Source organism: Danio rerio, chromosome 11, assembly GCF_049306965.1.
Source record: "Danio rerio strain Tuebingen ecotype United States chromosome 11, GRCz12tu, whole genome shotgun sequence".
Lineage (NCBI taxonomy): Eukaryota > Metazoa > Chordata > Actinopteri > Cypriniformes > Danionidae > Danio > Danio rerio.
Genome location: NC_133186.1, coordinates 4,245,162 through 4,272,608, shown reverse-complemented (window position 1 = coordinate 4,272,608; position 27,447 = coordinate 4,245,162). Strand labels below are relative to the sequence as shown.

Sequence of the window (27,447 nt, the reverse complement as noted above, 5' to 3'; positions counted from 1 at the left end):
TAAAAAAATCATTATAATATTTCAAGAATCTATCACTTTCTTTGTTTTAATCAGTCTAAGACATTTAAAAAAATACATCAATTTCAATTACAAGAAGGCTGTGAATTTGAGTTGAATGTTCGTGAATAAAATGCTTCCCACACTGAAACAAAAATGATTAGATTTACATATTTTCTTAAGGTAAGTGGTTGCAATTAATTCATATGAGTTGAATTTAAACAAACAAATCATATTGAGTAATGTTCAGCTTAATTTGTTTGTTTAAAATCAGCCCATTTAAATTATTTGCAACCACTAACCTTAAAAAACATTCTAAACCCAATGATTCCTTTTTTTCAATGCACAAAAGTGAAAAAATCATAGTGTAGTCCTCTGGTATTTTAGTTATATTAACAAATAATAACTTGCAATCGAAAATGGACTGGAAGAAATAATGCAATCGCGATTGTTTTCTCCTGCAGGTCTGTAAAAAAGAGCTGAGCGTCACTGAAGTCTCTCCACAAACCGCTGCGCGTAATGCACAGAGCGCACGGGGGAAGAATGCAGAGCAACAAGACCTATAGATCAGACTAAATCCACAGACATGCATTGCAGATAAGACCAACACTTAGCTATCTTGGAAATCTACAACTTCTACAAGGTGAAGGCTGTGCGTTCGAGCTGGATGAATCACTTTTAGAGGTTTATCAGAGTGGAGTTGCATTTGCTAGAGGCTGTTTGCAAAGCTGCGCGTCATGGGTACTTCAGTGGCGTTAATTTTAGTGATTTTCCTCAGCGCATCATGGGCATGCCAGCTGCCCCACGACTGGAGACCTCAGACGGAAGCGTGCCGCGCAGAGCTGGCGGAGATCATCGTGTTTGCCAAAGTGCTCGCCCTCCATAAGGAGTCTTACAGCGTTTATAATTTCCTCCCGTGGCAGTACGACACGGATCTGTTCTTCTCCGCGGAGATCGAGCTGCTGTGCGACCAGGCGTGGGGCAGCATGCTGGAGGTGCCCGCCGGATCCAGGTTCAACGTCAGCGGGCTGGGGTATTTCCCCTGCTACTCATACAGCGTCATGGAGAATAACTCCTACTATTTCTTTCTGAGGTAAGATTCAAAGGTCGCATGAAATTATAATTAAGTTTAAGATGTTAGTATTTTTGTAGGATATATATATATATATATATATATATATATATATATATATATATATATATATATATATATATATATATATATATATATATATATATATATATATATATATATTAGCCAGTGTGCTCCAAAACAGTGACAAAATACACATTTAGAAGATATAAACATCCAAAAGGTAGCAGTTTGTCACTTGTGCCTAAATGAGTCAATTATTGTTTTGATGTCATCTCATTTCCCAGATATGGGTTGCGGCTGGAAGGGCATAAAGTGACTAAGTCGACAAGAAAATGAATGAATGTCACCTCATACTTCAGTTTCTCATCAAATCTTCTGGCCAATCAAATGCTTTCTATTGTCTAACATGCCCCGCCCCCTTCAAGACGCATCACATTTGATGTGCTTGGGCTCAACCACTCTCACTGGCAGAGTGGTGATAATACAACACTATTGGCTGTTTTTAAAGGGGAGGAGCTACACTATGTCCCGCCCTCACTTTTTTTTTTCAGTTGAGATTACGTCAAACATGATTAAAATGCACATTTCAGAGCACTTCACCTGACCTTTAAAGGTGCAGTTTGTCATTTTGTGCATTAAATAAGGGGGTTAAAGAATAACTTTATGGCTTATGAAAGGAAATCAAAAATGAAAAGATGAAGATTCTTTTACATTGAGGGTCGCCCCCTCATGGGCACCTCATGTAATGTGAGGTTAAGTTGGGTTTATACTCGATTAATAATTGGGTTTATACCGATTAATAAAGGGACTAAGCCGAAAAGAAAATTGATGAATGAATAAAGTCATATAAGCAGCCAACGACTCTCAAAGTGTAGCATTGTTTACAGTCAGCTAAATAGTCCTAATGTTGTTTAGAAGTCATATTTACATGCGATTTCAGACTGAATGTTCAAGCTGGCATAATAAACAATATAGAGGCCGTGTCACAAGTTGTCACTGTTCAAAAATGAACAAATGTGCGAATATAAAACCAACTTTACCTTAGTTTGCATTGAGTGTCGCCCCCTCATGGGCACTGCCATCATGCCGAGATCATATGACTTGTCATTTCTTGCAAAAGATTGATAATATTGCAATATGGTCCATATTTTGAAGGACCTGACAAAAGTCTTGTCGCCTATCCAGGTTTTAGGAACAGCAAATAATAACTCATCTTCTAGTTGATCATTTGGTATCAGTGGCTTATATGAAAGGCAAAGGCTTCTAGATTATGCTTAATTTACTCAAATAAAATATGATCAAGCCTTGATTTTTAATTATTTGATTAGGACAATAAGGTCTGACTTTGCTTAGTCTAAAGTCGTGTTACTTAACAGAAATAATGTCCAGTATAGAATATAAAGTCCTGCTGCAGTGGAAACAGAATGAATATTGTGTCTGACTCCATCAAATCACTTATTAATAAAGTCATCTGGAATGGCAAAGAAAGCGTTCTTGCAGGACTGCCAGAGCGACCTTCTTGCTGTGAGGCGACAGTGCTAACCACTGAGACACTATGCCGCCCTGAATTAACATACTATCAATTAATCAATTAACAAAACTATCAATTCATTGCATATTCATTATATGATTACTAAGCAAACAGAACAAATTTGGGAAATGCATTTATTTATTTATTTATTTAAAATTATAAATATTTTACAAAAGGAAGCATCAATTTAAAATTTTTATTCTTTTATTTAATTATTTAATTAATTTATTTAATGATTATTATTGTTATTATTATTATTATTATTATTATTATTTTACAATTACGAAACAATCAAAATAATGGATGATTGTCTTGGAGCTTAAACAGTGAACTATAGAGCTTTTATTTTGGCGACCAACAAAAGAATAAACATCTTCTGAACGCTTTTAATTATTTTTTTTTTTTTGACAATACTTTTATAAACCTTATAAGAAACATGTCATGATGTGTATGTTATAACCTACTTTAAGTCACTGAAAACACTGTTATATGAGCTGCTCGTGTGAACAGATCACTGAAATGCACATCGCATCACATTACACATTACATTTATTTACAATGCTGACTTATCATGCTAAACACAGGGCTTTAACAGGCAGGCCTATTATCAAAGACTTACTGTCCAACTACGGTACGGTAACACTTTATTTTGATGGTCCATTTGAGTATTAGTAGACAGTCTAATTAATATCTGTTGATACTGCTCCTTCAACAGACATTTAACTTACAAGACATCACAGTCATTTAACTCTCATAAGAGACTTTGCTAGTACATGTCAACTTACACTAACCCCAACCCCAAATCTAACAATCTACTTATAATCTAATGAGAATTAGTTGACATGTAAATGCAAGGTAACTTAATTCAACAAACGGATCCTCAAAATAAAGTGTGACCAAAAATGCTCATCAACATTGATTTTTACTTGCATTTGGCTCTTTTTTAAGTAAAATTGTAAACCCATGCTACTTTAGAAAGGCTTTGCATCAGCATTTCTGCAATCCAGTCCAAACACAATTAGAGTTGGGCTATAAATTCCCAAATAAAAGCACAAACAAACCACAACAATCTGCAGCTCCAAGGTCACAGACTAAACAAATGATAAACAACAGTGACTGAACTACCTTTAAACATCCATGCCTACAGGTGTCAGTAAATGTCCAAAAGCACACAGAAAAAAAATCAAATAAAATAAGTGCGAAAATTTACACTGCAGCTTTAAATCGTTCAAAGCAAATCGTTCGTTTTTTACAGGTGCATCATTTTATCAAACACAATTTTCCTAAGTGTCAGGAATCTTGATCATGATTTATACAAGCAAGTTTTTTAGGCACATTTGGTGAGGAAATTTATACAGCGCATCCGGAAAGTATTCATAGCGCTTCTCTTTTTTCACATTTTTATGTTACAGTCTTATTCCAAAATGGATTAATTGATTTATTTCCTCAACATTTTTCACACAATACCCCATAATGAGCCCTGCGCTCATAAGATCCTCAAGCCCGGGGCTCCCTCCTGTTTGCAAGCCTAGAGGGGAGTTTGAGCTCAGGTAGATCTCGAGAACTCACCTGCTGTAGCTAATGAACAGATAGTGATTGCTCTTAAGAGATAACCACTTACTCAGAGCATGCCTATGGTGCTGATTTGGATTAGTTAATTAATTTAAGTTGCATGTTTTTGGACGGTGGGAGGAACCTGGGGGGAAACTCATGTGAGCATGGGGAGAATGTGAAAACTCCACACAGAAATGTCGACTGGCTTTGTAAGGACTAGAACTTGTGACGTTCTTGCTTTGAAGCAACAGTGCTAACCATGCCACCCATCTAGGAAAGGAGGAGGAGTAGGGGTGGAAGGGGGGATTCTTCAAAACAAAGATGGCTGTTATATGGAACTTAGGGTATTTATAGTGGCTTAGGAATCGTCTGATTGGTGAATCATAAATTGAATAATGTAAGGCCGCCTGCAAGCAATCATAAGCATGTGATCCTCTCGAAATTAGTTTATAAATAAACTTCACTCAATAAGAGGAAAGCATCTAACTTTGCGTATCATTAGATCATGAATCCTGTGCATAATGACAAAAACATTTGTCAGACTTAATTAGCGCTGGCTCGTCCTTGTTTCTGTGTTTATAACAGGAATGAAATCACTTTGGCAGATGAGTTTACAAAGGATGAGGTAGCGAACAGATTAAGTGCAGGCCATTTTGGATGGAAAACAATAGCGATTGTAGAGTACAGTATTTGGTACAGTGTAAGGTTTGAATCTCTTGACAACTGTCCTTTTTTTTATTGCTCGTATTTCCTGTCTCACCCTATGGTCCAATCAGTTAAACTGGAGGATGTTGAACTCCCTCATGTTGAATACGTCAGACTCAGCACTTTTCTGGCCAAGTGGTTTACTGTGATAGGCAGCACTTTACACATTCAGCCTGAATGTAAACCGAGCAGACAATATGACCTGTTTTATTAAAGCAATCTTGTTTGCTGGCCTCGTGAAACAGCTGAAACTTATTTGACAGATATACAGAGAAAACCTGCAGGCCTGTGAGAACTGTTGGGCACCTTTGGTCTTGTGGGTTTAGTTTACAATTTAATTTGAGCTATAACACACTTTTAGCTAGTTTCTTTTATCTATATGTTGAAATGTCTGACAGTGAACGTGCATGTTTTTGTTGTGTTTAGTTTTGTTTCATGTATTGTAAATACTCACTAAAGGATTTTATGTTCCTGGGTCGAGTTTCGTTGCTGGTATTTTGTTTTTCTGAACGCTACCTTAATGTCAGCACAGGCTCATTCTGAAAGTGTAGTCCCGCAAACGTTTCTGGAGACCACGAATTATGTAGCCGGAGGTACGTATGGCTGTATTTCATTTTTTAAGCGATAGCTACGGGGCAGTATGACGCCGTTCTTTTTGGCGCTTACCGGGTAACCACTTACCTCCATGTGGAGGGCTTTCCCGCCACAACCAGTTTGTCTAAATAGCTCGTCATGTACAGTTGAAGTCAGAACTATTAGCCCCCCTGTTTATTTTTTTCCCAATTTCTCTTTAATGGAAAGAAAAAAAAATCAGCACATTTCTAAACATAATAGTTTTAATAACTCATTTCTTATTTAATAACTGATTTATTTTATCTCTGCCATGATGACAGTAAATAATATTTGACTAGATATTTTTCAAGACACTTCTATACAGCTTAAAGTGACATTTAAAGGCTTAACTAGTGAGATTGTCACTAATGGGCGGGGCTTTCCTTTTCTGATGATACGTACAAAGTGAGAATGTCAATCTGAGGGTTTCTACTGACTGTTTTTTATTAAGTGTGATAAACAATAGAATAAATACACTTTTACTATTAGAAGCTGGTTATATTCACAGACTTTTGCCACTGGGCAATCTTCCACTGGGGTAAGCTAAATAACTGTGTTTTGAACCGTTGAGTAAATAGTAAGTAAATTTTCATTTTTGCAGGAACTATCCCTTTACGTCTTGAGAGCTGACTTTGAGTATATTGACTTGAGTTCAACTACTCTTATGAGTAATAAAAGAATAAACCATTTGAATGCAATAACAGCACTTTTTGTGGCGCTTTGTTGACATATTGTAGACTTATTTCACTTCAATTGTGAGAAGCCTTCATGACAGTCTGCTTTCTTTTAGTGTTACAACTGTAAAATAAACAACTTAGTGTTTTGCATAAGGATAATAATCACAAAAGTACAATTATTTTTTCTTTGGGAACTCATCTGGAAGACCATCAGGGCTTTATTTGCCCTTTACTCCATGTTATGGATGCTGAATCAGCTCAATCCTTTGCAACTTTCATATTTCCTGCCAAATGCTCCAAACAAGAGTCCGCAATTCTGGAGCAGACACAAAGAGGGGGGAAAAAACTTGTTGAGTAGTTGGACTTTGCCTCAGTTTCTGCTCTGCCTTTTAATGTCCCATATGTCATGAGTCTGAGGCATGAACCAATCAGACAGCTGGTTCCAGTTTGCCAAGACAGTTCTTACCAGTCAAACCATCAAAAGCCTGAGAAACTGGAGCCACTCTGCATGGAAACGATAATTAATGCAATGTGGTACTACATGCAGGCGTTCAGGTTTCCTTGAGAGACTTTCTTTTTTAATAGAGGGTGGCCAGTGATTCATGGAGGTTACATCCTGAAGATGAAATTTGCAGGATGTCTAGAAGGAACCATTTGAGGAAATATATAGGATTGGCTATTTGTTAACATTATGGAGGAATTTTTATCTGGGGTGGAAGTACAGTGTAGAGAGATGTTTGCACGTTAAAAAATGTCTCTAAATTTGCTGTTTTCCATATTTTGTGAATCATGTTTTAATTTTTTCCCATTTATTTGTATTTTTGAACTACATTATGGGACCTAGATCTTTCTTCCAACAGCTTTTAACCTTGAAAACATCTAAAAAGTGACTTTTGTTGACATTTCTAATAGATGAAATTAACAAAATTACACTTGTAGCAGTGCGATAGGAGGCGTGCGTTGGCTCGAGGCCACAGGCCTGATAGTGTCCCATCAGTGACGATATACAGCCATATCGCACTGCTACGAGTGTGATAATGCATTTATACAACAGTTAACCATTTATCCATTTTCCTTTAGCTTAGTCTCTTATTCATTAGGGGCCGCCAGAGCAAAATGAACCGCCAACTATTCCAGCATTTATTTTAAGCAACAGATGTCCTTCCAGCCACAACCCAGTACTGGGAAACACCCATACACGCATACATTCACACACATATACCCAATTCATATATGGCACATGTCTTTTGGACTTGTGGGGGAAACCGGAGCACCCGGAGGAAACCCACACCAACACAGGGAGAACATGCAAAACCTCAAGCCCAGCCAGGACTCGAACTAGCAACCTTCTTGCTGTGAGGCCACAGTGCTAGTCACTGAGCCACCGTGATGCCCGTTACAACCAATTAAACTACTACAAATCTAATATGTTTCTTTATTATTTTTCAGCAGAGTTTTCTTTAAAAACGGATCTTATTATACTGTTGTGCTTTTAGCCAATATATAGAGCCATTATATGCATTATACGAGTAAAAGGAACATGCAGAAATTAGTATTTTTTCTGGTATTTTCATAAGCATAGTGTCTGTTTATTTTTAGAAATGTTGAACAGGAAAAATCAACATTAAAGGTTTAATAAACTTAGAAGTCTAATAAACTTGTGCCTCTCTTAAAATGTTGGAAAGTCGAATGCTAAATGGATTCAATCCAAAACCAATTTAATGGAGAAAAATGTAGCTCTCGGTATAGCTATACAGTTAAAACCAGAAGTTTACACTCTAAAAAAAGGAACATAACCATTTTTTTAAATAAATGTCTGGTGTTAAATCATACTAAACGTTTACTATTTTAGGTCCTTTAGGATTACCTAAATGATTTACATTTGCTAAATGAGATTAAGATTTAAGACATTTTCATTAATTTCTAGACAGTCAAAAGTTTACATACATTTCCTTGGTATTTTTTAGCTTTGCTTTTAAACTGTATAACTTTGGTCAAATGTTTTGGGTATCCTTCCACAAGCTTCTCACAATAGTTTGCAGGAATTGTGGCCCATTCCTACAGGCAGAATTGATGTAACTGAGTCAGACTTGTTGGCTTGCTCGCACAAGCTTTTTCAACTGCCCACAAATTTTCTATAGGATTGAGGTCAGGGCTTTGTGATGGCCACTCCAAAACATTCACTCTGTGGTCTTTAAAACACATTTTACCTAATTTGGCAGTATGCTTAGGGTCATGAACTTTTTGGAAGACCCATTTGTGGCCAAGTTTTAGTTTCCTGGCTGATGTCTTGAGATTTTGCTTCAGTATTTCTACATAATGTTCTTTCTTCATGATGCCCTCTATGCTGTGAAGTGGACCAGTCCCTCCTGCAGCAAAACAGCCCCAGGTGTGAAGGTGTTCCTAGGCTTGTAAGCTAACCCCTTTGTCCTCCAAATGTAATACTGGTCATTATGGCCAAACAAAAATTAATCTTTTTCCCAGTGTAATTTAGCAAATTGTAATCTGGCTTTGTTGTTGATTCTGGCTTGTTGATTTTCCCATGTTGTCACAGAAGGAAGCAGTGTGTTTGAGGTTTTCCTTAAATACTATTCTACAGTTGTGCCTCCAGTTAACTCTAATGTTGTCAATTAGCAAATCACAAACTTCCAAAACCTTGACACCATCATCTGAGCTTTTTCAGTGGCAGAATAATTTTACTGAAACTGAAACAGCCTTCACAATGATTCTGGAGCTCAACTGAAATCCATCAGAGGATTCTGGAACTTGAGTTGGGTCTAGAAGCTTTAAGTCTGGCACTGAGCACAGGTTTTGTAAAAGCCCCTGAGCTTCTGATGCCCCACTAAAAAGTCTGAATTATATCCAGATGGAGGGACTCTCTGCTGTCAGCGTCCAAAGCCAATGTTTCCGTCAGGGAAAACGGCTATAGGAGCCAGGTGGAAAACTGTTCACCTCAAACCCATTTCCCACATTGAGAGCGACGGTGATTCAGGGCCAACAAACATATGAACAAAGCTTACAAAGCTTACATCTGATTTTATACAGTAGGTATGATCATATAGCACCAAGGATTTAAAGAAAAAAGGAAAAACTCTCATTCAAAAGATGCAGAAATATACACTGTAAAAAAATATCCATAAATTAGCAGTTTTCCATATTTTGTGATTCATGTTTTTATTTTTCCCAATTTGTTTATGCTTTTGAATTGTTTTGTGGGACCTTTATCTATCTTCCAACAACTTCAAATGTTAAAAAGTTTTTAAAAAGTGACTTTTATTAACATTTTTTATAGTTTACAATACCTGACAGAAGTCTTGTCGTCGATCCCAGTTGTAAGAACAACAAATAATGACTTGAAAAGTGACAGAAGATCGATTTTCCTGATCAATCATCTGTTGAACTGCATCCCAATCATCACAAATCCTGCAGAAGACCTACTGGAACCAGCATGGACCCAAGATTCTCATAGAAATCAGTCAAGTTTGGGGAAGGAAAAATCATGGTTTGGGGTTCCATTCAGTATAGGGGCATGTAAGAGATCTGCAGAGTGGATGGCAACATCAACAGACTGAGGAATCAAGAGATTTGTGCCGCCCATTACATTATTAACCACAGGAGAGGGCAAATTCTTCAGCAGGATAGCGCTCCTTCTCATACTTCAACCTCCACATCAAAGCTCCTGAAAGCAAAGAAGGTCAAGGTGCTCCAGGATTGGCCAGCCCCGTCACCAGACATAAATATTATTGAGCATGTCTGGGGTAAGATGAAGGGGGCATTGAAGATGAATCCAAAGAATCTTGATGAACTCTGGGAGTCCTGCAGGAACGCTTTCTTCGCCATTCCAGATGACTTTATTAATCAGTGATTTGAGTCATGTCAGAGATGTATGGATGCAGTCCTCCAAGCTCATGATGGAGTCAGACACAATATTCATTCTGTCTCCACTGCAGCAGGACTTTATATTCTATACTGGACATTATTTCCGTTAAGTGACAAGACTTTTGTCTAAGCAAAGTCAGACCTTACTGTCCTAATTCAATCATTAAAAATTAAGGCATGCTCAGATTTTATTTTGATAAAATAAGCATAATCTAGAGGCCTTTGTCTTTCATATAAGCCACTTCTGATACCAAATGATCCACTAGAAGTCAAGTTACTGTATTATGTGTTGTTCCTAAAACTTGGATAGGCAACAAGACTTTGGTCAGGTAGTGTATTGTGTGGGTTGGTGTAGTATATTATTCTATAATATACAAAAAAAATTGTAATAAACTGCCAGTACATTGTCTGTTATTTTACTGACTTATTTCTCTCTATATTTCTTGAACATTATATTATTTCAAACTTCTAAAATGTCAATAAAAGAACTATGTTTAACTCTAGAGTTGAATTTTCTACATAAAAAGTCGACAGAGCAGAGATTAAAGTGCCATAATGTAATTCATAACCATAAATATATATATATATAGCGAAACAGAAAGTGATGGTAGATGATAGATGCAGAAAGTGCCTCGTCTGGCTTTCTAACATGCATGTCATTTGTTTGGATTAACTGTGATTTCCTGTTCCCAAATGACGAGTATTGAAAAAATATGCATTGTTAATGATTACACAGCGAGTGCTGCAAACCATTACGCTCGCATTTTAATGCCTTCAAGGACTACAAACAGACGGTCTCATTCCCCAACGTTGTGCCAATGTAACCATGGTTTTTGTGTCCGTGTTTTTAAAGCCACCCTTGAAACTTTGATAACAGACTTTCTTCATTTCCTTGCCGCTGTGAGGTGTGTGTATGTGTGTGCTGAAGTGTGAAAAATGTGAAAGACTGCAGGCCGAAACAGCAAGAGAGCAGTCAAAGAGCAGCTTTGGATGCCAATCACCAGTAATGCATACTTCACTCACACAGTTACGGACACAAGAAAAAGAACAAAGAGCAAAGGATAGACCTCCCTAAGCTATGTGTGTATAATTAACTTCTTATTGAAGTTATATATTGTTTCACTCTTCACTGTTTTGCTTTAAAGGAACACTCCATTTTATTTTATTTTTTGGAAACAGGCTTGTTTTACATCTTGCCTGGAGTTAAACAGTTGAGATTTACCATTTTTACTATCCAGCACTTTTAGCTTAGCTTAGCATAGATCATTGAATCAGATTAGACCAGGGGTGGCCAATCCTGTTCCTGGAGAGCCTCCTTCCTGCAGACTTCAGTTGCTACCCATATCAAACACACCTGAACCAATTAATTAGGACCTGAACACCATGTGATAATTACAGGCAGGTGTGTTGATTATGGGTTGCAACTGAAATCTGCAGGAAGGTGGCTCTCCAGGAACAGGGCTGGCCACCCCTGGTTTAGACCATTAGCATCTAACCAAAGAGATCACTTTTCTATTTAAAGTTTGACTCTTTTGTAGTTACATTGTGTAATAAGACTGTTGGAGAATAAAAAGTTGCTATGTTTTGGTAGATATGGTCTTAAAATAATAATTGTGTTATATTATTTCTCCTGCTTCAGCTGTGATATTGCAGCAAAGTTTCTTTATTATGTCAGAAGGAAAGGACAGTATAGTTCCCAGCCATATCGGCCTTGAAAATACTTTTCTGACACTCTTAGTACACAATGTAACTACAGAAGAGTCAAACTTTAAATAGTAAAGTGATCTCTTTGGTTACTTATGAGCGAGATGCTAATGGTCTAATCCGATTCAATGGTCTATGCTAAGCTAAGCTAAAAGTGCTAGATTCAAAGATGGTAAAACTCTGAATCTCAGTACTGGGTGTAACTGCAGACGAGTCAAGCTTTAAATAGGAAAATTAACTAAAATGTTTGGTCATTTTATGAGGGAAAGGCAAATGGTCTAATTGTCCCTGCTGAAAAATCCAGCTTAAACCAGCCTAGGGTGGTGGTTTCCAGCCATTTCCAACCTGGTCTTAGCTGGTCAGGATGGAAAGGGACCAGCTAAAACCATCTAAAACCAGCTTGACTATGGTTTAAGCTGGACATAGCTGGTTTTGGCTGGGCTCCCAGCCTGGCTAGGCTGGTCAAGCTGGTTTTAGCTGGTCATCTCCCATCCTGTCCAGCTAAAACCAGGCTGGAAATGGCTGGAAACCAGCCTGAAAGTGGCCAAAACCCCTCTAAAACCAGGCTGGTCGACCAGCTAAAACCAGCCAACCATGCTAGGCTGGTTTGAGCTGGATTTTTCAGCAGGGTTATTCAATGATAAATGCTAAGCTAAAAGTGCTAGATGCAAAGATAGTAAAACTCTGAGTCTGAGTACAGGATGTAACTGCAGAAGAGTCAAACTTTAAATGGTAAAATAATCACTTTGGTCATTTTATGAGTGAGATGCTAATGGTCTAATCTGATTCAGTGATCTATGCTAAGCTAAGCTCAAAGTGCTAGATTCAAAAATGGTAAAATTCTTCTGAGTCTGAGTACAGGATGCAATGGCAGAAGAGTCTAACTTTAAATAGTAAAATAATCACTTTGGTCATTTACGAGTGAGATGCTAATGGTCTAATCTGATTCAATGATCTATGCTAAGCTAAGCTAAAAATGCTAGATTCAAAAATGGTAAATCTCTGAGTCTGAGCACACAATGCAACTGCAGAAGAGTCAAACTTTAAATAATAAAGTGATCTCTTTGGTAATGTATGAGTAAAATGCTAATTGTTTAACCTAATTCAATGATCTATGCTAAGCTAAGCTAAACATGCTAGATTCAAAAATGGTAAAACTCTGAGTCTGAGTATAGGATGTAACTGCAGAAGAGTCGAGCTTTAAATAGTACAATAATATGTTTGATCATTTATGAGTACGATGCTAATGGTCTAATCTGAATCAATGATCTATGCTAAGCTAAGCTAAAAGAGCTAAATTCAAAAATGGTAAAACTGAGTCTGAGTACAGGATGTAACTGCAGAAGAGTCAAACTTTAAATGGTAAAATAATCACTTTGGTCATTTTATGAGTGAGATGCTAATGGTCTAATCTGATTCAGTGATCTATGCTAAGCTAAGCTCAAAGTGCTAGATTCAAAAATGGTAAAATTCTTCTGAGTCTGAGTACAGGATGCAATGGCAGAAGAGTCTAACTTTAAATAGTAAAATAATCACTTTGGTCATTTACGAGTGAGATGCTAATGGTCTAATCTGATTCAATGATCTATGCTAAGCTAAGCTAAAAATGCTAGATTCAAAAATGGTAAATCTCTGAGTCTGAGCACACAATGCAACTGCAGAAGAGTCAAACTTTAAATAATAAAGTGATCTCTTTGGTAATGTATGAGTAAAATGCTAATTGTTTAACCTAATTCAATGATCTATGCTAAGCTAAGCTAAACATGCTAGATTCAAAAATGGTAAAAATCTGAGTCTGAGTATAGGATGTAACTGCAGAAGAGTCGAGCTTTAAATAGTACAATAATATGTTTGATCATTTATGAGTACGATGCTAATGGTCTAATCTGATTCAATGATCTATGCTAAGCTAAGCTAAAAGAGCTAAATTCAAAAATGGTAAAACTGAGTCTGAGTACAGGATGTAACTTCAGAAGAGTCAAGCTTTAAATAGGACAATTATCTAAAATCTTTGGTCATTTTGTGAGCAAGATGCTCTTTCATCATTAATGAGGGAGAGGCTAATGGTCTAATCTGATTTAGTGATCTATGCTAAGCTAAAAGTGCTAGAATTAAAAAAAAATGTTAAAATTTTGAGTCTGAGTACAGGGTGCAAAGAGTCAAACTTTAAGTAGTAAAATAATCACTTTTGTCATTTTCGAGTAAGATGCTAATGGTCTAATCTGATTCAATGATCTATGCTAAGCTAAGCTAAAAATGCTAGATTCAAAAATGGTAAATCTCTGAGACTGAGTACACAATGCAACTGCAGAAGAGTCAAACTTTGAATAGGACAATTTCTAAAATCTTTGGTCATTTTGTGAGCAAGCTGCTAATGGTCTACGATTCACTGATCTATGCTAAGCTAAGTTAAAAGTGCTTCTGCCAGGCCCAGCAAATGGCTGATTGGATTCAAAAATACTAAAAAACACAATAAGTTGCCTTTACATTATTGTTTTCACATACATTGTTTTCACATTAAGCTGAGTATTCCTTAAGCATACAGTAATTTGCCTGCCTAATGTTTCAGGAAAAATACAAAGGCTCTCTAATGCAAACACACATGCAAAGAACACAAACAGAGCTGTCCCAGCGTACCCTTTATTAGTACCTCTCTTCTCCTTGGCTGCTTCGCTGTGTAAAAATATATGGGTCATTGACATTAAGTGTCCCAAGAGGCGATGGAGTAGTACAGCGTTGGGGCCACACAGGAGAAACAAAAATACACAAGAACTGTGTGATTTTCTGCTGTAGCAAACTTTTTAGTGCTCTTCCTTTCTTTGTATGAACATTGTAATAGGCTGAAACTGTAGATGATTAAGCAATATTGGTAACAATTTCACAGATTTCTTAAACAAAAACAGTTTAGGAGCGTCCAGGGATAAGCACAAAAGTGTATATTTACGCTGCAACAAGGACATGGTTAAATTAAGTGTAACTCCAAGAGTTTGTATTTTCCCAGATGCAAGAGCATCCACATATAGTACAATGATTACTTGTCATAGTAATGTTTCATTTCTCCTCAGGATGGATGAAAACTACAGCATCATACCTCACGGAGTTAACTTCCAGGACCCCATATTTCCTGACACGCCGGAGAACCATCGCATGTTTGCCAGCTTATTCCAGTTTTCTAACTGCACAGCGGGCACGCAGGTTCACACTTACACCCCAGACTGGGAGCTCCAGGAGGATAATCGGGTGAGCTACTTTTAATGAATTCCAACAATAGTAATAATAGTTAGTTTTAAGGCTGTGAAGCGATTTAATCTTCACTCTAAACCATACTGCGTTCATCGTTAGAAAATAATTGAATAAAGGTCCTTGCATAGGAGTCTGAAATTTGTGTCTGAAATAAAAAAAAATACCTGACTTCACTCTGTGTCGATCATATTTACAACCTGCCTCCAAAGCTTTCGATTGAAAAAAAAAATTCAGATTGGGATCAACATTTTGACTAATACACCTTTTCTATGCCATAGTTTGGTGTGGGTGTGTGTGTGTTTTGCATCCCTTGCTCTGTGGGGAACAAATGACCCCATAAGTATAGCAACACCAGTATCTTTTGACCTTGTGTGGACATTAATTGATCCCCATTCGGAAAAAAAGCTCAAAAATCCCCCAGAATGAAGTATTTTGAAAATGTGAAATTGTTTCCTGTGAGGGCTGAGGTTTGGGGGGGATACAATATACAGTTTTTACAGTATAAAATCATTATGTCAATTGGAAATCCCCATAACGATAGCTGTTTAATTGATTAGGGGTTAGGGGTTAGCAGAGGTCGCGTTAGACTTTCTCATTGTCCGTCATTTTGATGGAGAGGGTTGTAAAAATTCCGTCATAACCTATTACTGATTGTTATTTAATTAGCATATTTTCTAATAGTTTTTTTTTTAATTCATATTTTAATAATGAACTTGCACGACGAGCATAAAGGCTAAATTACTCATTTATTTATTTATTTGACAAATGAACAATAACTCCTATCTACCTTAACTCCCATCTTCCGCCTGCGTCGACCTGAACTGGGTGCTTACCTGTGCTTAATCAAACTCATCAAGGGAGACAGATGCAGAGGCAGTTGTCATTAAATTCTGTGTCTTTGCCTCGGAAAGTCAATTTCTCGTGACAAAAGATCGGAACTAGTCTAGCGCCACTTCAGCCAGCGTTTTGTAGTTAGGAAACATTTCTCCTAAGGTCGTGATCAGAACTAAGTTTGCTGGATTCTCTTAATGTGGGATTTCCCGTTCCTGCAAGCACTTGTTTCACCGGGAAAAAATACTACAGCACGCGCTGCTTCTGCACCCCTCTGCATTCGGTAGTGCTCACAACATACTCAAAAGCACCTGACCTGCCTGCTGCCGCTTGGTTGGCTCGTACCAAACTTTCACCATTATTATTATCACAAGTATTTGGCCGTTTAAAGAAACTTCTCACAGCTGCTGTGACATTTTTGCAATACGTAGTGGTGACAAAGAGTAGACAAAACAAGGACAATCGCCATCAGCTGGACAAGAGTGGGAATTACAATTAGCTACAAATTACAATAGATCACCCTCAGCATAATCCATAGATATATACTTTAGATGTTGCCTGGCCTATTGTTTACTATTGGACGGAATGCATCAATATCGCCGCCATCTTGCTACAGGGTAGCGCTCCTTTGAAATGAATGCGGGACCAAGGTACAGTGGAGGACTGTGGCCATCCAAAGCCAGAGATATACACATATATCTATGATCGGGAGTTTTCCTGGATGTTATTATGTAATTTTTTTTTCTAATTACGAAAATTATAATTTTACATAACTTTTCTACATTGATGGATCAGTGATCGCACAGGGATTCCTGACAAAGCTTGTGTTTGTGTGTACAGAAATGTACGATTCACCCTCCCTGTTAAATTTAATCTAATCATGTCCTGAAACACAGCTCCTCTCCTGCTTTCACTTCTCATTCTGACGGAGTGAGCGACTCGTTTGTGAATGAATCCCCGTTATGAATGACTCGTTCATGGCCGACAAAAAAGTTTCTGGCAGCGCAGCATCTCGTTGTCATATTTCTTTTGCATTGTTTGCTGATTTTATTCAACAAAACTAGCATAAGCCGAGTGTTTAGTGCGAGTTGGAGCTGCTTTGCCGTTTGGTGAATGCAGTAAGTGACTGTATTTTTATCAATAACGTTACCTGATTAGCACAAAAGTTTAGAACATCCAAAAACAGAAAAAAAACTTAATATTACCTATGAAATGTTCTGCCTTTGTGCTTTGTTTTCTTTGTTTGCTCGTTACAACACCCGTAGACAGCAATAAAGTCCCGCATCTTCACGTAATAACACTGTCTTGACTAGTGCGGTTGAATGACATTTGTACTCGGAGCACTGTACCAATGTGGCGGCGCTATTGACGCATACTTAGGGTCCCTATGCGATATCTAGTGTATATATCTATGAGCATAATCCATCAAAATGATGGATCACCTTCTGATTTTTCAGTCACTGCTGAAAAAAATCCTTCAATGACGGAAAATATTTGGTTAACGTGACCTATGGGGGTTAGTGTGTGTGTCTGTGTGCGTGTGAGAGAGTCATGTAGTTCACAGAAATTAGTAGTCTTTTCTTTAATGTGTCCCAACAGGCACAGGACATCAGATTGACGTTGTACCCCAACGTTGTGGGAAGTTGCATTTTGTTTGTAAATGAAAATCGATTAATGTCAGAACCCAACGTCAGGCCGACATCAATGTCCAGCATCGGACATACGTTGCATTTTGACACGATAAACACACTGATTTGCATTATCACTGGTGTCAGGTAATGCTTGAAATATAAACATCATGTCTGTTGTACTAACATGCATTAATTATGTCAGGTTTCCCCTTTTTTCTTGTGCTTAAATGTTAAAACGGCCCTCCTATCAATTGTCAGTCACTAAAATGTAGTGATGGGTCGTTCATGAACGATTCGTACTTTTTGAACGAATCTTCAATATGACTCGGGAACTGCGAGTCCTCTCAGGGAGTGATTCGTTCATTCGCGCGTGCGCACATTTGTGCAGGTGATATCGTTAATTTCAAGTCTTTATCACATTGACAGAAGCCAATCATATGCGTTTAGAGCAAGTGTGCCGCAAGCCTGCGTTTGAGTGAAGGTCTCGGCCGTTAGATCGCCCCCTGGGGGCTGGCTGCAGTACAAGTCATAAAGCCCGCCTCCTCCGTGTTAATGAAGGAGACTTGAGCCCAAATAAAAAAATGTATAACACTTGCAATAAAATGTCCCGAAAGATGGTTCTGGTGGATTAAGGCACTGAGTATTGTGCTGAAATAGGTGCAGATCTTCATTTTTGTAAACAGTTTGTTTTTATCAGTAATTTAATGCTGGGCGTGTCATCGTAATTGACAGCTGTGATTGACAGTTTCTCAAAGCAGTGCGTCTGAGCTTCGGCAGGAGACTGAAGTGTTATTTTTCGATTTCTGTGTTATTTTACCATGACAAAATGAGTTCAGCAGTAAACTATAGTTTCTGACATACATGATCTGGTGGAACACTGTTTATTCCCTAAGGTCAGGGCTTTTTTCGGGAGTTATTAGTTTGCTGATACACGCCTAACCACCCAGATAGCAAAATACACTCGGGCCAGTTCCGGCTAGATTCTCGCCTGCCGGAGACTTACCCCTCAGAGCTCAGACTGACTACCTCTGCTGGACCTACTCCGGATGCCTGAACTCACTGCCCGTCCGATTCCAGCCCGAGTCAATCGAGCCAGACGCGGCGGCCGAGCGAGCCGGCGCTGCCGCATGGATATGTGCGCTGCGGCCCGGAGCTGGCGCGATTAAATATATAAAACCCTCATATTTGTTAACGTTATTACATCCATTTGTGTTGATATGACAGCAAACGCATGCTGAGAAGTTCGGGGGGCGTGGTTGATTTTACATAAAGCGTTTGATTGGAAGCTCGACTCTGCTCATTTTCGCGGCTCCTCCTCTGGCTCCATCAGACAGTCCTTCTGCGCATGTCAAGGCTCCAATTTCAGCAGTCTTTTGCGACAGTTTGTGCCCGTCAAGCAGGCGTTTTGTCCTCAAGGCGTTCAATGGGAAAAGGGGCTGTCGCGTCGTCCATATTTTTTACAGTCATTGGTTTAGAGCCGGAAAAAAAATTGATCCACTCACCTCTCAAGTCCTCTATCGGGTCTGAGTCACTCGTTCACCACGAGCCAATCATATGCAGTTAGAGCCGGAAAAAGAATTGATTCGTTCATCTCTTGAGTCCTCTATCGGGTCTGAGTCACTCGTTCCTCACTGGCCAATCATACGCGTTTAGAGCCGGAAAAAGAATTGATCCATTCATCTCTTGAGTCCTCGGGTTTGAGTCATTCTGTCATGTGATGAACTAACGATCATGTCTCCTATCGGCTTAGACTGTGCATTGATTAAGATTATATGTGACTGTCAGTGTAACGTGAATTAACCCCTGATATTTGAAGACATGAAGAGTTGAGCTGAGCAAAGAGACAAAATGCCTTCATAGACAAAAGGTAAACATTGAATCAGTATTTTCTCCTTGTTATATTCTACTTATGACTTATTTGTCGTGCAATCAACCTTTTGGGCTAGTTGTAGATGTGTTTGGAAGCAATTCGTAACATTTTAATAATATTTTGGCAAATTGAACCAAGTGAACAAAATGACTCGAAAAAAGATTCGTTCATCTTGAAGAACGAGACTCAAAGATCTGAGTCAGTAAAATGATCCGAACTTCCCATCACTACTAAAATGGCCCCTCGCCATTTTGAGTTTGAGACCCTTGCTTTACACCAGGGGTGTCAAACTCAATTCCTGGAGGGCCGAAGCCCTGCACAGTTTAGTTCCAACCCTGCTCCAACACACTTACCTGTAGGTTTCAAACAAGCCTGAAGGACTCAATTAGTTTGATCAGGTGTATTTAATTAGTTTGATCAGGTGTATTTAATTAGGGTTGGAACTAAACTGTGCAGAGCTAAACTGTGGGAACTCAAGTTCCCTTTTGGAACTGAGTTTGACACCTGTGCTTTACACCATTGCTTATAATAGCCAGTCTCCATTTTTACTAGTTTTTGATGCGTTTTTGTAAGTGTTCGCTTTTTATTGTTGAATTAAATAATGTAGTGTTCATTAGAGAGACTCGTTTCCAATCCATCCCCACAATTGCCTGTCGTGTGTTTGTGTGTATGCATGCTGATGGAAACTATTTCAGGGAGGCAGACGCGGCATAGAGGAATTGCAGTATTGCTTGTTCGAGTCTTTTGCATGCCTGCTTGTGGTTGTCTTGGCTTCTGAAAATGGATGAGACGCTCTAGCAGAAGCTTTTGTGGCTATCACATGCTGAACACACACAAAAAAATCAACATTTCAGGGCCTAAACATCCTCTGCCTCAGAAATCCTGCTCGAATAAGTAGACGGCTTCTTAAGAGAGTCCAAACCAGCTGCTATTTTCAAGCCTATATTTTGCTGTGAGTTGGTGTTCCCTATTAAGTGCGGTTTATGTCTTGGTTCAAGTCTCGAGAGAATTAAGAGAAACGACTGCTGGGATATTAACATTCCTCTTCTTTAGTCTTCATCTAGGACATGCTTCTTATGAATGCTGGCGGTACGTTTCAGCTCAAAATCATAGGCTCTCAGACCTAAGTTGCAACTCCACATTGGGATTGTGGGTGACTTCATATTTTATATTTACTTAAGAAGTTAATTGACCTTAATCTTTAAAGACAACTAGTTTAGTGCCTATTTGAAAGTACTAAGCAGGATTCGATGTTCTTATTTGCATTAGGACCAAATATTGATTTGAGTTATATAACTGACGCATACTTGCAAGTGTTTTTCTGATGCCATAACTAAAACCAAAAGACACAAAACAGAGATGCAAAACCGCTGTTTATACTGCAACTGATTATATTTTTCATGAAGTTTAACCATGGTACCGGGTCCGGGACGTCATCGACTTTCGCTTTAAGATTTAAAGAGCTAGCACTGCACCCGACCCCCATAAGTGGTTTCGTTTGAAAGTGTAGAAGCTATATTTTATGCATATATGCATCACTTTGGTTTTTGTTTTACTGTAAAAAGGTTATTTACATTTAAATGCACAGTATTTTGGATACCCGAGCTATAGGTATTTTACATTGGTATCATATTTTTCATATGACACATGTACAAGTTATAGCTCAAATGAAAGCTCTGGGCGGTGCTCATACGGTTCTATCATTCTTTTTACTGAATTATATTCACATATCAAACAGTTGCTGAATGAATCGCGGTGTTTCCATGGCGCAGAAGTGAAAACAATACATTTATGATCAATAAGCAGCCCCAGATAGCACAGACAGCTGTCATCTCTTACCTTATGCTGTGTGCTTCAGGGCCATTTCTCCTCTGTTTTTGAGGTGATGTGCATAAGTAATCCTTTTATATGTCTGACGTGGTCCAAACACAGTGAATTATGTTTGATCAAACAAAAGAATAGTGAAATATGAAAACAATGATCGATCCCTGTGGCTTCTACAGCACCTCTCATCAGTTGGAATACAATAACTTTTGCATAGATTATGGTGGAGACATTTTTTTTTTCTTATGATTACAGACATGTGCAGGAACCATCAAAATTAATTACAGCACCCTAGACCACACACAACCTAAAAGGTGCACTTTCAAATTTAAGTTTATAAAAATAAAAAAAAATACAAAAAGCGCCTCTTTTTTAAGGTGTTTATTATAAAACAGACATCAAATACAGTTATTTTAAACACTTTCAATAGGGTTTTATGAAAATTCAAAGAGTTTTCTTTATAATGATACCAAATTCTTGCATTTACACCTCTGCATGTGGATTTGGGAAGCTTTTAAATTTTGGTAGGCAAAATCCAGGTGGAAATCCCAAAATAACAGCAGAGTTTAACTAGTTAAATTTGCCATTAAATCAAAATGCACTCAGGTCACAATTCAAGCTATTAACAAATCATTAACTAACACTACTGGGTTATTAAGCTACTAATTATCTGTTTATTAATTGTGAGTAAGGTAGAAGTTGGGTTTAGGTTTTGGGTAGGATTGGGGTTGCACGATAAGATCATACTTTATAACTACTAATGAACAGTTAATATACTAATAATAGACAGGTAATAAGCCAGTAGTTAATAGCATGAATTGTAACCTAATCTAAAGTGTTAGAATATAATAGTTCTTGATATAAACAATGTATCTGTTCAATTTGTTATTATGTAAAAAATGTATTTGCCCTAACACACTTTAATCAAATATAACCTTCCCATGTGGAGCTAGATCACTTTTCACATTTACAAAACCAATTCATAAGTTCAAAACACAATACAGAAAAATACACAATTCCAATTTATTAATTCAGAGCTGATGAGCAGCGCAGTGGCGCAGTGAAGGTCACCGCAAGAAGGTCGCTGGTTCAAGACTCGGCTGTGTCAGTTGGCATTTTTGTGTGGAGTTTGCATGTTCTCCCTGTGTTGGCGTGGGTTTCCTCTGGGTTGCAGCTGGAAGGGCATCTGCTATGTAAAACATATGCTAGATCGGTTGGCGGTTCATTCCGCTGTGGCAACCCTAGATTATTAAAGGGACTAAGCCGAAAAGAAAATGAATGAATGAATGAATTAATTAATTAATTAATGGATCCTCAACTTGGTTGCCAGAACCTTTGATGTTACAAAAACAATTAAAAAATACTCAAATCCAATTCTAATATACACAAATCCAATTAATTTGGTGAAAAATTTACGATTTTTAGTTGTGAGTTAGGTGTTCTATTTATGAATTGTGTTTTGAATTTACAAATTGGATTCTTAAACTGAATTGTGCTCTGCATGAATGATTTTTTTTCGTAAATATATTATTTTTGAGACTAATCTGACTCCATACAATACAAACTTCTTCATCTATAAGTCCTCAAAATCATCATTAAGCAATTGAAAGTAGCAGCCAATGGAAATCAACCCTGTCTTCGTCAATTAACAATCAAGTAGAGAAAAGATTGTTTAAACAAATGATTATACAGCCCATCATGTCTACTTATAAATTGTATCGCCTCAAATGCAAGCTTTACATTTGAATGACCTCAGGCTATAGTTTCCTAAATATATTGCACATTGATGCCAGTCTTAACATGTTTACACATCTCATAACTCTTCAATCCCATCTGACCTACACATGGGTTCAGGTGCAAGCATGATGATTAGAGCTACTCGGGAAATCCAGCCTTACGGAAAACACACTTACAGCTGTGATTCATTTGCCGATATACATTCAGGACTCGAGGAACACATGTGAGAGGCGAGCAGTAAATTCTTCGCTTTCTAAAGGATTGTGAACTTGCCATTACGTAACAAGAACAACAAATGCTATCTGATGAGTTTCAGCTGCTTCGATTTCCACTTGTTAATCAGAGCTTGATTAAAACGCAGCCGGATTAATCAAGTTTTCTAACTACGTCATACTTATTTAACTTTAAGGTCCTTTCACTTTTTACATGTAAATCTCATGGGTCCCCGGAATGTGTCAGCTCAAAATACCCCACAGATCATTTATAATACCTTAGTATAAATGACTTTTATTTTGGGTAAAAGTCACGTTAAATGCAAATGAGTGTCTTAAAATGCAAATGCAAAAGGTTGGAGCCTTTACAACTTGTGCCTTGGGTAATCCACTAACAAACCAGATAGATAGATAGATAGATAGATAGATAGATAGATAGATAGATAGATAGATAGATAGATAGATAGATAGATAGATAGATAGATAGATAGATAGATAGTAAAGGATGGATGGATGGATGGATTTTAATATGAAACTGCAACCAAATTACATAATGAATCATTGAATTGTTTGTAGTTCAGTCATCAATCAGTAATGAAACATTTCTTTAAAATAATATTTATAATGCTAGTCACTTAATATCAACATATTACATAACATTGAATTTATGAAAATAATTCGCTTATGATACTTGCGTTAATATGTTACATAAAAACCAGGATCTCATACAAGTGCTTTTTGCAATCAGATTTTGAATTATGATGACATTTCGATTAATTTAAGTGACATTTTTGTCACAATTCTGATACCTCTTAATCCAGCTCAGTGGGGTTGTTAGAGAACACTCCCTGCCCAAAACGTCTGTGTAAGTGGAGTGTTTTTTTCATGTAATGAGTCCTAGTGGCTTATGTGTGTACAATCAAGAGGTGACCTGAAACCGGTGTGTAACTGCAGGAGATGATGGGATATATAGTTTGGTTCACATAGTGCTTGTTTTAGTTCACAGGACCTCAGTCTGTCAATCAGGAGCCATGGGGATTGATTTGGATTTGTTTGTATGCCTTTATGTTTAATCTCAAAAGACCATAATAATAATTCCATAATAACAATCCCCATAGACCACAGATTAAGCTAAACATCTTCTTTAATGTTATACTGAAAACAGAAAGGCGCCTATATTTTGAACGACCTATAAGTGAAATTAAAAGAAAATGTTAACTTTTTGGTCATTTTGTGGCAATTTAAAGGAGTCCTATAATTCTTTTTACACATTAATGTTCCATGATGTTGGTTAGAAATGTACCAAAATCAGCTCTTCTCTATTTGAGTAACCTCTGTCTCTGAACTCGGATATTTAAGCCCATATTTTAGGCCTTAAATATATTTTAGGCGTACAGTATATTCTGTAGTTTGTTTGGGGAACATGCATGTCACAAAATCCCAGATTTAAATAGATAGTTCCCTACAAACAAATGACAGAATATACTGTATAAAAGGGCTGAAATATCAGAAACAGGGGTTGCTCAAATAGAGAACTCATTTTGGTACATTTGTGACCAACTTTATGGAACTTGAAAGTCTAAAAAGGATTATGAGGCCACAAAACTGTTACTCCATCTTCTTCCGAGGCGTGCCTTAGGGTGCTTTCACATCTGTAGTTCGCTTAATTTGGTCCGGACCAAGCGCAGTAAATGATACATTGTTGCATTTTCTGCCGTCTTTGGGTCGTTTTAACACCACACTGCTGGCTTTGGTCCGAACCAGTTGAAACGAACCAAAATGCAGTCATCTGACAGAATCCACATCTCTCATTGGCCAGATGTTGTTGAACATATTTCCTAAACTGCTTATTGATTGGTCAGAATTCACGTGTGGGAAAATGTCAGTGAACTCCCGCAGGTAAACAAAACCTTTTTCTCTGGAGGGACGACTGCGCTGGCTGATTGTATCCCTGCTTTAGACAAACTATACATTACGAGAATGAAGCGCGGCCGCGGCTGGAAAACAGGGTTTAATGCATCGCTCATCACTTCAGGAGGAGGCATTAATTAATTTAGCTAAACTGCGACATGGTCATCTTGTGGAAAATTACCAACGATCCATCAGGTAATGTTTTCCCCTCTCTCTCTCTGTTGGTAAAGCGCTGTCAACGAATATTTTTCCTCCATATCCCATAATGCACAGCGCATCAGCCTAAGGCAGCTGAATTAGTCCAAAACGCGCAGTACTTTTTGCGGTTGGATCTGTTTTAGTACGGATCATATTCTCACCACAAACGAACCGCTCCAGGGTTCGTTTAAAAGCGTACCGAGACCACCTCTTCAAGCAGGTCTCGGTATGCTTAGTTGGTCCGCTTTTGGTGCGCTCTCCAGTACGATTGCTGCTTTCTCACCTGCCCAAACGAACCGTACCAAAAGGGGAAACAAACTCTAGTGCGATTCAATCGAACTAAATAAGGCTGGTGTGAAAGCACCCTTAGACTGTTTTTATAAGTTGCGTTATTTATGATGTGCTAACATCTACTGACTTCCTGTTCCAATTCAATTCCTTCAGCTATGGTGCTCCAACATACAGAAGGCCTTGTTTGAGGAGGAAGAGAAAGTCAAAAACCTTTCTCAGAAGGTGAAGATCCTGGAGAAGGCCAACAACCACCTGAGGGACAAAGTCAAGAATATGAAGCGTCTCTTGAGGCAGGCCAAACGAGAGACCAAAGAGCCCGTTCAGAGCTTCAAACAGCTCCATGAAACTGAGCCAGTGTTGCCCCATCCACAACAGGACACCACCCAGGAGCAGAAGCCCACCCTCAGGAAAATCATCCCCAAAACGCTTAAGAACTAAGAGCTGGTTGAAATTATAATGTGTTGGCGGGTCTAGACTGACACAGAAAGGTCATGCAGGAATCTAGAGAAGACGGCATATTCTTCAAAAACATTTCTCATGTACAATGAAGCTGAGGGACAAAGGTATACAAGTTACAATGGTCATACGACTAATTATATTGTTCAGACGGTGTAGACAAACAGTATTTTCATTTGAGTGTGTTGACCTTATTCTTCAATGTGGAAGTGATCTCGTTTTCGCGATTGTTTTAAAACGTCCGATTCAGTCACCTATGGAAGAAATGACTAGGAATAAGAAATGGCTGAAAACAGTCTAACTGCTTGCTTTACAAACAAGTGTGTTCATGACTAGACATTAAAAGAAGGATAATATAATAAGAAAAGACATGCATCTCAACATCAAGCAATATAACAAGCTAATTTTAACGTCAAAAATCAGAGCGACCGAATGAGACCAAAGTCTTGAGCCAAAAAGACATGAAGAATGAGGTCAACAATATCATCAAAATGCAAAATACCACTACTATCAAAAATGTGAAAACGTTACATTACACGTTTAAACCACTAGAGGATGTTTTGAAAATCAAATTATCATTAATCAATATTAAAATCAATATTTTGCAGGGATATTTTATTGTAATGATTTTTATTTCTGCCTATAGAAGCAGAAAACATGCTAATCAGACGGATCATGATAAGATCAGTGTCGTACTTTTTTGGCCAGCTGTTTGTATAGAAATAAATGTTGGCATTGTTTAGTGACCTTTCCATTTCAGTCCACTAAAAGTCACCCTTTTCCCATGACAGAAGTCTTTCAGTCAAACCCCCTAGAAACATCAGATTTCTAGTATAAGATAGATCTAAATCTGTAGTTTTGAGATTTCTTATTAAAGTGGATCCTCATAGAGAGGTTTATTTGACCATAGAGTAACAATTTCCTGTAGAATATACAGTAACTCACTGGCAGCAATTCTCTAGTAACTTACTATAAATCAATTACTGAAAAAATACTGTATTTACATTTACAGCTCCATTTATCTTGCTGTATACTGTATGTATTTACAGTTTTGTATGTCTTTACTTTCTAACTTTCCCAATGCAATTTTAAAATACAGCAACACACTGCATAATTGTCCTACGGTAAAATACAGTGCATAAAACAGTTAAATACTGTTTAATTTGCAAATATCGCTAACAGTCATGACAAATCTGGTAGTTTAGGGTTAAATTTTCTTTTTTATTTCTTACAAATTGTCCATTTATTATCTTCTTTTGTGTGCGCTTTTGTATTTTTTTTTTTACATGCAAACTAGGTGCTGAGCACCTAATATATGTAACCTTTACTCAGTGAAGCTTATGTTAAAGTGAAATTGTTCATCATTTTAATAACTGTACTGACAAGGTTTTAAAACTGTTTTTTTTTATTGTAAGATATTATCATTTTGTTTAACACATTCACATGTATGCCACTGAGCAATTAAATAAAAATTGCACTTCCTTAAAT

The 27,447-nt window shown here is 37.7% G+C and overlaps 1 protein-coding gene across 2 annotated transcripts; it reads left to right on the top strand.

Moving 5' to 3' along the window:
- Positions 1-499: 499 nt before the first annotated feature.
- On the top strand, positions 500-27,447 carry ccdc3b (coiled-coil domain containing 3b). 2 transcript variants are annotated; one of them, XM_073915876.1, is made up of 4 exons: positions 500-789; positions 983-1,090; positions 14,821-14,995; positions 25,657-27,447. In XM_073915876.1, the coding sequence occupies exons 1-4, from the start codon at positions 782-784 to the stop codon at positions 25,939-25,941; spliced, it is 576 nt and encodes a 191-aa protein (XP_073771977.1). In that variant the 5' UTR covers positions 500-781; the 3' UTR covers positions 25,942-27,447.